Source organism: Oxyura jamaicensis, unplaced genomic scaffold (assembly GCF_011077185.1).
Source record: "Oxyura jamaicensis isolate SHBP4307 breed ruddy duck unplaced genomic scaffold, BPBGC_Ojam_1.0 oxyUn_random_OJ60829, whole genome shotgun sequence".
Lineage (NCBI taxonomy): Eukaryota > Metazoa > Chordata > Aves > Anseriformes > Anatidae > Oxyura > Oxyura jamaicensis.
The window spans coordinates 1-11,110 of record NW_023306859.1 but is presented as its reverse complement, the minus strand read 5'-3'; the positions used below and the strand labels follow the sequence as shown (position 1 = coordinate 11,110).

The following is an 11,110-nucleotide window of genomic DNA, read 5'->3' as shown; positions in this document are numbered from 1 at the left end:
TCGAAGAAGTTTCAGCAACCTCATCTGAGAGCACAGCTGTGGGTGGTGCACTCCGACCTGCTACAAATCTAAATCCTGGAATAAATCAGTTTTTCTTCCACATCCTCACCTTCTGTTTGCTCTCATGGCACTTTCAGCCAGCCAGGTAAGCCCCCATGGGGTTGAGACAAAAACAGAGCAGGACAAAACAGCAGGGGTCAAGGCACAGGGTGGGTGCTATGACAGCCGTGCAGCCCAGCCACGGCACTGTTTGGCACCACCTGCGCATGGAGACAGTGTAGTGGCACTGGAAAGTGCAGTGAAAGAGGTACAGCAAGTACTATGTGAACAAAAAAATGCAGCACAAAGCAAACTGTTTTTCTCTAGCACATGGAAACTGCCTCCTTTTAGCAGCTTTCCTAGGTGTCTGCCAGCAATCTCTCACTGTCTGCCATTCAGATGATTTAGTCAGAGGCAGCCCACGCTTGCTTCCAAGAGGACCCTGCAGCGCTTACCCACACGCTGTTTCTCTGCCTCGTAAGCACCACCCTGTGGCCAGCACACCCCACAGCTCCACTTGCTTCCAGCTTCCCAACCGATCCAGTAACAGACGTTGTCAGCACAGCTAAATCACACTTGAAGCCAAACTTTTCCACTTCAGCTACACGATCTAACACTGGAACCTTGTACTTGACATAAGCTCCATTTAGGGTACCAAGTAGAAAGTCAGGAATGGAACAGATGCTCTATTTAATTTTCCTACAAACCAGTTGTGACTGAAGGTTATTGACAGAACTGCAGCAAACCACCGAGGAAGGTAGTAAGTATTTAAATCCCTCACAGTTAACGTAACAGCTAAACATGCACGTGTCCTGAGACACAGGGACAATCAGTTCTAAAAGAATACATCTTCTGAAGGCCAGGCACCAGGAGCATGACTTAGCAGTTCTAAGAAATACTCTATCACAGTATTAGACTGCTAGAGGATAAGAATACTGTGAGGTATTAGCTACCACCCATGCCAAGACAGCTCGACAGCTTCCACAGGTGTATGCCTTCCTCTAACATCAGCTGTCTAGCAAAAACAATACAAGCAACAAGAGCAACCCTCAGTTGTCATGATGGGAACCAGTCAGCCACAAAATCCCACCACTACCCCTCCCAGGTTTTATACAGGGAGTTTGATCTACTCAACAGTCAAACGCACCCTGGTTTTTCAGAGTTCCTTTAACAAGCATGCATCCAGGGAAGTTGTGCACATGTGTAGTTAGAGCAGCTAGCCAAAAGGACAGTAATTGAGAACAGAATATCCAAGTCTTTTTACATAGAAATTTTAATTCTCAGTGAGATCTGTAGATTCAAGTCGCGCATACTTTTAAGTCTTTGATGGAGCTGGAGCACATGACCACAAAAAACACCTAATCTGTTTGAATGGTTAAGAGTTTATGCCTCGAAAGTAGCCAGGAAATTTGTGACTATTTCCTTCAACTTCGCTTCTGTCTGGTCAGAGATCTTCCCTTCGGTCCTGTTGAAACAGAGTTTAATTAAGCTTCTGACACAGAAATGAATGTACAGTTAATTCCCAAGTTAAAAAATAACAAAAAAAACCACACACTTTACTAACACAACATCCCTTCTCCTCCAGAAGAGTTTGTCCTGTTAAGAACTAAGGTTTGTCAAAAAACACTCTCAGAACAGAGCCTTGCTGAACTGGGTACAGCTACGCCACAGAGGTGGAATGCACAGATCTGACTCAGGACAAAGCAAGCTAGAACCAGGTCACAGGACAAGACTATGAAAATACTCAAATCCCAACAGCTCAGTAACAAGGCAGCAAGCAGCACTTAATCTACAATATTCTAATAACTCACAGCTATCAGAATCATGCCAACTCACTGCCTGAAGTGATTTCAATTTCAGATTACAGGACAAGCATGCAAATAGGTTCATTTTAAGCATCAGCTGGATTTTTCGAGTAAAAACTGCAGACAAGATACTGAGCTCTGGATAACAGTGCAAGGACAGCAGGCAGGCTGATTTAACCTCTAGTCAGAGGCAGCAGAAGGCCAGATGTTCAAGAATACACTAGCTTCACGGTTCAGCGACCATTATCTGTGCTCCAGCTCTCACCCCGGGATGAGCTAAGATAAATTATTATACCTTAATGTGGAGAGGAGGGCCTGGTGCTGGCTCAGTACATGAGCTAGGAAAGCACTCTCAAATTTAGTGATTTTGCTGGGCTCCAGCTTGTCCAAGTGACCTCTTACACCAGCATAGATAACTGCAACCTGTTCTTCAATAGCCATGGGAACTGCATGAAAGAAAACATTCGTACCATCAACAACTCTTGTGTCAGGATACATCAGTATCAGAGAGTCTCTCTGAAGATCAGCTGTATTTATGCAAGTCAAGCCTGCATTTGCAATACCCAAAGGATATCTTCACGCTGCCACGAAGACCAACACAACAAACTAAGAGGGAATGCAGGTACGTTACACCCAAAGCACTCACCATACTGTCCTTGTTTGAGGAGCTCTGTCAGACGCACACCACGATTCAGCAACTGCTGCGTGGCAGCATCCAGATCAGACCCAAACTGAGCGAAGGCAGCTACTTCACGGTATTGAGCCAATTCCAGCTTCATGGTACCTGCCACCTACAATAGAAGGTGAGGTCACACTGAGTTTCACTAGTTTTTAAATGAATCTAGTTGTCTGTGGGTCATCTTCAGCTGACAGTTGTCACAAGTCAGCTAAATAGGTGATTAATCACATTAAGAAATCCCACACTGTCTGGCCATAACTTTTTATTCCTCCCTGAAAGTATCACAATTGATACATTTAACTTGTATATGGATTAAAAAGTGTAGTGTTGAGAGCATTCTCTGTATTCAGCTAGATCAGCACCCAGTTCAGCATAATTAAACTATTTTTGACTAGTCAAACATCTCTACACAGTTACTCTTCCCTCTACTCCCCACGCCCTGCTTCCTGCCAGCATGTGATAGAAATATCACAGATCCCACAAGTTTGTTCTTTGAAAGTTTTCTCAAGTTATTTCATAATACCAAGGAATTCACAACTTAATTCCCTTTGTATTCATGACTCCGTAAAGAGTGAAATGGGTTGGACAACCTGCACACTACTCATCTCTGATGACAGAAGCTATCATTCCATGCTTACTTGCTTCATAGCCCTGGTCTGAGCAGCAGAACCCACACGGGACACAGACAGACCAACATTGATGGCTGGACGGATACCTTTGTAGAACAGCTCGGTTTCCAAGAAGATCTACAGGAGAAATTTGTCTTATTATCCTGGTTAGAAGCTCAGAAGCCTCCTTCAGACATGCCAGTACATCTGTGTAACTTACTGGCAGACAAAGAGTAAGCCCTACCTGTCCATCAGTGATGGAGATGACGTTGGTTGGAATGTAAGCAGACACATCACCAGCCTGAGTTTCAATGACAGGCAGGGCAGTCAGAGAGCCACCTCCAAAGGAATCATTCATTTTGGCCGCTCTCTCCAGCAGGCGGGAGTGCAGGTAGAACACATCACCTGGGTAGGCTTCACGACCAGGTGGACGGCGCAGCAGCAGAGACATTTGACGGTAGGCAACAGCCTGTGCAGAAGCATAAAGAAAGCTCTCAGATTTCAGTAGCTCGTTTAAATTTGGATTTCTTAAGCCTAAGGTGATCTTACAGCTATTGTACTGGGTCTGGCTGGGATGTTAACTTTCCCTTGCAGCAGCCCATACAGTGCTGCGCTCTGCACTTGTAGCTAGAACAGCAGTGGTATCACACTGGTGTTGTGTCTGCTGCTGAGAAGTGCTGGCACAGCATCAGGACTCTCTCTAACCCTCCTAGGGAGTGGGCAAAAAAGTGAGAGAGAAACATCACCAGGGCAGCTGACCTAAACCACCCAAAGGGATATTCCATACCATATGATGTCACACTCAGCAATAAAAGGTGGAAAAAGGAAGAAGAGGGGAGGGGTGGGCTCTCGTTGCAAAAACGTCTGTCCTCCTCCCGAACACCGGCCACGTGCGTTGAGGCCCTGCTTCTAGGACATGGTCAAGCATCACTCAGTTGTGGGAAGTAGAGAGTAATTTCTTTCCTCTGCACTTCCACATAGCCTTTACTTGTTTTGTTTTGTTATTCCCTTTCCCCCTCCCTCTTCCCCTTTCCCTTTTTTCCCTTTAGTTGAATTGTTTAATTAATAATAATATTTCCTTAATAATATATATATATATATTTTTTTTTCTCTTTAATTAAATTATCCTTATCTCAACCCGTGAGTTGTTCTTTCCTTTACTTCTTCCCCTCCTCATCTGAGGAGTGAGAGAGCGGTTGTGGTGTTCAACTGCCTAGCATGGTAAAACCACCACAGTCCTTTTTGGCGCCCAACGTGGCACCACAAGCTATAAGCATCAATTCTGGACTATGAGGCCTATAAAGCAATGTTTCCTGACCTGCTTGGATAAGTCATCATAGATGATCAATGCATGCTTTCCGCTGTCTCTGAAGTATTCCCCCATGGAGCAGCCTGAATAGGGAGCCAGATACTGAAGGGGCGCAGCATCAGATGCTGTGGCAGACACCACAATCGTGTACTTCATAGCATCTGGGAAGAATTTGAGAGACTTGTCACTTTAAGTACATTACCTTATCATGCCAGTAATCGGCAAATGCAACATGCATACCAAGTGCTAGTTGCTGAAGTAAACCCAGGCAGTATCACTAGTTACAGGAAAGAACAACAGATATTAACCTATCAGTTAGCTTGACTAACTCAGGAAATTTCAAGAACAAGTTTACAGCAGCTATTGTCTAGCACTCACAGATTATTTTTCATTTAAATTGAGGCTTAAACTTTGACTAAGACACCCTTGGGCTCTAGAAGAGAGAGATCTGGAAGTCTGATTTATTAGCTTTTACAAGAAGGTGCTACACTACTTCACAGTCCAAAACAAATTGCCACTAAAATACCTTTTTTTTTCCTACTAGGTATGATTCTGCTTGACCAGCAGGCAATAGGTAAGGTGCTTAATTTCTTCTAAGCTCTGTTATATATGCAGCTTTTTTGTCAAATTACTGTTTCTGAAAAGATTCTATCACATAATGGATTATGTTTGGGCAGTAAAGTCTCTTCACCAAACTTTAAATTGTCATTCACACTGACTTGTGCACAAATGAAGCAAACGCCAAGTCCATAAAAATACTTGCGGGCCACAGCTTATAATCAGGCTAGCCTGACTGCCAAGAGGAAACTCCCCTAACTCTGATGAAAAAAAACAACATGAAGGATAATGTTTTTAGAAGCAATTCAACAGTTTCAGGGCATCGTACTACTTTTCTAATCCAATGGTAAAAAGGTGTGCCATCCCTGACGATAACTGTAAAAAGTTGTCCAGAAAAAACTAGTTTTTCATCTAATAAGAAAATAATTTGTTTGTACTTTCAATTAGGAGAGTTCATAGCATTATAATAAGAACAGGATGCCCTCATTTGCCAGGCTGATGATTGAAATCCATACCTGCATCGGTGAGCCTCTTCACCAGCTGCGCAACAGTAGATCTCTTCTGGCCAATGGCAACATAGATACAGTACAGCTTCTTTTTCTCATCTGTTCCATCATTAAATCGTTTCTGGTTGATTATCGTGTCAATTGCAATTGATGTTTTCCTGTACAACACACAGTTTGGTTAAGTTAAGCTACCCATTGTTCTCCCAACCTCCACCCAGCTGTGTTCAGGTTCGTACAGTAGAGTATGCTGCATTCAAGTCTCTATTTATGGAAACATTTTTCTTCGGGCATTTAACTTACCCAGTCTGCCTGTCACCAATGATCAGCTCACGCTGTCCACGGCCAATTGGCACCAAACTGTCCACAGCCTTAATACCAGTCTGCATAGGTTCCCGCACAGAGATTCTGGGAATGATGCCAGGGGCCTTTAAGCCAACTCTCCTACGCGTCTTCAATGTAATAGGACCCTTAAAAGAGAGAAAAAACCCTGTTGCAGTCTGCATCACACAGGAAAGCTTAATGCTTAGCATTACACTGACCTTCCCATCAATGGGATTGCCTAGGGCATCTACTACACGGCCCAGCAGCTCTTCCCCAACAGGAACATCCACAATGGCACCAGTCCTCTTCACGACATCCCCTTCCCTGATCAGTCTGTCGTTACCAAACACGACAACACCAACGTTGTCGGGCTCCAAGTTCAAGGACATTCCCTAGGACAAAGATCATGCTAACATGAGAAAAATGATACCAACATCTATGGTAAATTCTTGATGCTTTAATATTGATGCAGTGTGAAATATAGGACAGTGTCAGCAATTATCAATCTTCTGCTTACATCCAAATCATAGAATATCCTGAGCTGGAAGGGACCCACAAGGATCGAGTCCAACGCACTTATCTTCTCCCATACTGGTGACAGAACCTGCCTAAGCCTTCAGTTTACTACATAATTATACTTGCAGCAATCATTCCTCTCCCAAACAAAACCAGAAAGGATAAGTAGGCTTCAAATACATTTCTCTTGCCAAGAAATTAACAAGGGAACTGGCTTATCTGCCGCAGGCAAGCCAGAGCATTAACAATGCTGGAAGAGATGCTGCAGTAGTCTCAGGGAAGTCAGCTTAACTCTAGTTTACCCTTAGGACTAGCAGAATCACAGAAGCCTGCCTAAAACCAAAAATAAAAAATAAAAAAAAAATCCTGTACCAAATTAGCTCTTAACACTTCCTAGTGGAAGGTAAATAAAGCTCAAGTGTTGGCCAAGAACAAGATAATGATACCAAAAGCAAAGTATTAGAAATTCAAAGAATATTTGCTCTCTGTAGTATTTGACTAGTAGTCAACTAGTTACTACACATTAAAATTACAATGAATTAGTTCACTGTAAAATTACAGTGAACTAGGTTTGATGGGGGAAGGGAGGGTAGCTAAAAGTGACAGAGAAGGGCTGGGTGAAGTGATCACTACTGTCACTGTTGAAGACAGGGAAAAACCTCTGAGCTCTCCCATAGGACTGTCTGAGGGCCCCTCAGAGAAGGTAACGTTCCTGATACCCCATCTGGAATCATCTTCTTGCATCCCTCCAGGGGTTACTGCACCTGCTGCTTCCCAAAAGTGCCTGTACACCAATGAGCGGAGCATGGGACATAAACAGGATGAGCTCGAGATCTGTGTTCGGTCACAGGGCCATGATCTTGTTGCGATCACAGAGACATGGTGGGACAGCTCGCATGACTGGAACGCTGTCATGGAGGGCTATGTCCTTTTTAGGAAAGACAGGCTGGGGAAGTGAGGGGCTGGGGTTGCCCTTTCTGTGAGGGAGCACTCCTGGGGGAGGGTGAAGGACAAGTGGAGAGCTTGTGGGTGAGAATTAAGGAGCGGGCTGGTATGGGGGACACTGTTGTGGGGGTGTACTACAGGTCACCAGATCAGGAGGAGGAGGTCGATGAGGCCTTCTATGAGCAGCTGCTAGTAGCTTCACAATCACGGGCGCTGGTCCTCATAGGGGACTTCAATTACCCAGACATCTGCTGGGTAAGCAACTCGGCCAGGCACACGCAGTCCAAATGGTTCCTACAATGCATTGAGGACAATTTTCTGACGCAGGTGGCAGAGGAGCTGATGAGGCAGGGGGTGTTCCTGGACCTTGTTCTTACCAACAGGAATGGGCTTGTGAAGGTTGGGGGCAGCTTAGGATGCAGTGACCATGAGATGGTAGAGTTCAAGATGGAACTTGGTGGAAGAAGTAAGGCTAAAAGCAGGACTGCTACCCTGGACTTCCAAAGAGCCAACTTAGACCTCTTCCGGGAACTGCTTGGGAGTATCTCATGGGCTAGGTTGCTAGAAGGCAAGGATGCTTCTGAGAGCTGGGCTACATTTAAGCACTTCTTCCAAGCTCAGGATCGGTGCATCCCAAAGAGTAGGAAATCGGGGAAGGGGGGCAGGCACGGGAGGGGGGTAGGAAACCTGCATGGATGAGGAAGGAGCTCATCGATAAGATCAAAAGGAAGAGGAAGGTCTATGAAATGTGGAAAAAGGGCCTGTCCTCTTGGGAGGAGTATAGACATGTTGTCAGGGCCTGCAGGGACGCGATGAGGAAGGCTAAAGCCCACCTACAGATGAGGCTTGCAAAAGAGATAAAGGATAATAAGGTTTTTTTCAAGTATGTAAACAGCAGAAGGAAGACTAGGGATAATGTGGGTCCCTTGCTGAATGAGGCGGGGGGGGGGGGGTCCTGGTCATGGGAGACACCGAGAAGGCAGAGATACTGAATGCTTTCTTTGCTTCAGTCTTTGCTTCAAGGACTCCTCCCCGGGACTCCTCGCCCCTGGTGAGAGGACAAAGGGTCTGGGAAATGGAGAGCTCCCCCCGGTTGATGAGGGAGCGGTTCGGGAGTGTTTGAGTGGGCTCAACACACACAAATCGATGGGTCCTGATGGGATGCATCTGTGTGTGCTAAGGGAGCTGGCAGATGTGATCGCCGAACCGCTCTTTATCATCTTTGAAAGGCCCTGGAGAAGAGGAGAGGTGCCTGAAGGCTGGAGGACAGCCAATGTCTCTCCGGTCTTCAAGAAGGAGGATCTGGGAAAGTACAGGCCAGTCAGTCTCACCTCTGTCCCTGGAAAGGTGTTGGAGCAGCTTGTTCTGGATGCCATCTCCAAGCCATTGGAAGAGAAGAAGGTTATGAGGAGTAGTCAGCATGGCTTCACCAAGGGGAAATCGTGCTCAACCAACCTCATTGCTTTCTATGATGGCATCACCAGTTGGGTTGATGGAGGGAGAGCAGTGGATGTCATCTACCTTGACTTGAGCAAGGCTTTTGATACTGTTTCCCACGACATCCTGCTAGCAAAGCTGAGAAAGTGTGGGATAGACGAGTGGACAGTAAGGTGGGTTGAGAACTGGCTGACTGGACGAGCTCAGAGGGTGGTGATCTGTGGCGCAGAGTCCAGCTGGAGACCTGTGACTAGAGGTATTCCCCAGGGGTCCGTGCTGGGTCCAGTCTTGTTCAACATCTTCATCGATGACCTTGATGAGGGAATAGTGTCCACCCTCAGCAAGTATGCCAATGATACAAAGCTGGGAGGAGTGGCCGACACGCCAGAAGGCTGTGCTGCCATTCAGCGAGACCTGGGCCGGCTGGAGAGCTGGGCAGGAAGAAACCAAATGAAGTTTAACAAGGGCAAGTGTAGAGTCCTGCACCTGGGAAGGAACAACCGCATGTATCAGTACAGGCTGGGGGACGACCTGCTGGAGAGGAGCTCTGCGGAGAAGGACCTGGGGGTCCTGGTGGATGACAGGTTGACCATGAGCCAGCAGTGTGCCCTCGTGGCCAAGAGGGCCTATGGGATCCTGGCGTGCATTAAAAGGAGCATGGCCAGCAGGTCAAGGGAGGTGATCCTCCCCCTCTACTCGGCCCTGGGCAGGCCTCACCTGGAGTACTGTGTCCAGTTCTGGGCTCCCCAGTACAAAAAAGACAGGGATCTCCTGAAAAGAGTCCAGCGGAGGGCCACAAAGATGATATGGGGCCCAGAGCATCTTCCCTATGAAGAAAGGCTGAGAGACCTGGGTCTGTTCAGCCTGGAGATAAGAAGACTGAGAAGGGATCTCATCAATGTCTATAAATATCTGAGGGGTGGGAGACAGGAGGATGTAGCTAACCTCTTCTCAGTGGTTTGTGGGGATAGGACAAGGGGCAATGGCCGCAAGATAGAGCACAGGAAGTTCTGCACCAACATGCAAAAGAACTTCACAGTGAGGGTGACGGAGCACTGGAACAGGCTGCCCAGGGAGGTTGAATATCTCCAGAGAAGCAGACTCCACAATGCCTGTCTGGACACCTACCTGGGCAGCCTGCTCTGAGGAACCTGCTTTGGCAGGGGGATTGGACCCGATGATCTTTCGAGGTCCCTTCCAACCCCTAGAATTCTGTGATTCTGTGAAGCCTGTAAAATCTCCATATGGGTAAATCCATACAGTCTCAGATTCTCCTTTGAAAAGTCATCTGTTCATTTCAATGATAAATAAACTGCTTTAGTGAAAGCTCACCTTCAGCCCAGAAGAAAACTCAACCATTTCTTCTGCTTGGACATTTCTTAGGCCATACACACGGGCAATACCATCACCAATTGAGAGCACATGGCCAGTCTCCTCAAGTTCAGCAGAGGTATCAGCTCCCAAAATACGTTCCTCAAGAATAGAGGATACCTCAGCAGTGCCTAGAAGATATTTCAGAACAGATTTAGCGAATTAAGGCACAGTATAAATTCAGTAAGCCTGTCTTTAATTTACAAGCCAAGGTACCCTCTCCCACATATACTATAAGTTCTATCAGGGAATGTTCTTCCTTACATATGATGCAGAAGGTAAGTAACAGTTTCTGTGCTCACAGCCAATAAAAGCAGTTTCAGCTCATCACTGAACCAACCTCAATCAAAACACTGATGGCTGTTTAGTTTTGCCATTGATTTCCTTCAGTATGTCCTACACTGTTAGCAATCCCTCCCTCTGGAGAGCCATTAGACTTCACTCAGAGAGCACAGACATTCCCTCTCTGCAGGCAGTGCATTTACTTAGACTAGACGCATGAAAACATCAACTCATCTGTAACCCAGTGTATTCTAAAGGCACTTAATACATTTACAGAACAAATTGCTCAATAGAAAATACATGGTTATAGCTTATATCTTCCTCCAATTTGGCAGTATGCCTCCAACAACTTTTTATTTCCTCAGCTAGGAAACAGTAAGCAACACAGTGAAACTTATTTCCTAGTAATACCTTTACTTAGCCTAAACCACATCAAAAATCGTACATGAACTGCTACCAAAACACAGCTATGCAATGCTGCTGCCACCTTCTTAAGATGCTAGCAGCACAAGAGTTATAATTAAGGACACAAGGTCTAACTCAAGTGGGCAAGAGAAAGCCATCCTTTCCCTAATGTTGCCAACAAACAGACAGGAAATTGGAATTTGAGTCATTTTTCAGATAATTCTGCAGGACTGAAAGACTGAATTAGATAATTGGGAGGTAAATAAGCTGAGTAAGCTGTGGTGGTTTTACCGTGCTAGGCAGTTGAACACCACAACCACTCTCTCACT

General features: G+C 45.8%; 1 protein-coding gene across 1 annotated transcript; it reads right to left on the bottom strand.

Moving 5' to 3' along the window:
* Nucleotides 1-1,288: 1,288 nt before the first annotated feature.
* LOC118158894 (ATP synthase subunit alpha, mitochondrial-like) lies at nucleotides 1,289-10,253 on the bottom strand (the record flags this gene model as incomplete). The annotated part of the gene is made up of 10 exons (XM_035313571.1): nucleotides 1,289-1,504; nucleotides 2,140-2,290; nucleotides 2,491-2,635; nucleotides 3,162-3,269; nucleotides 3,376-3,600; nucleotides 4,450-4,601; nucleotides 5,514-5,662; nucleotides 5,805-5,971; nucleotides 6,044-6,217; nucleotides 10,056-10,253. Coding segments are annotated over 10 exons (1,551 nt in total), but the record flags the coding sequence as incomplete, so codon positions are not given.
* Nucleotides 10,254-11,110: the final 857 nt, after the last annotated feature.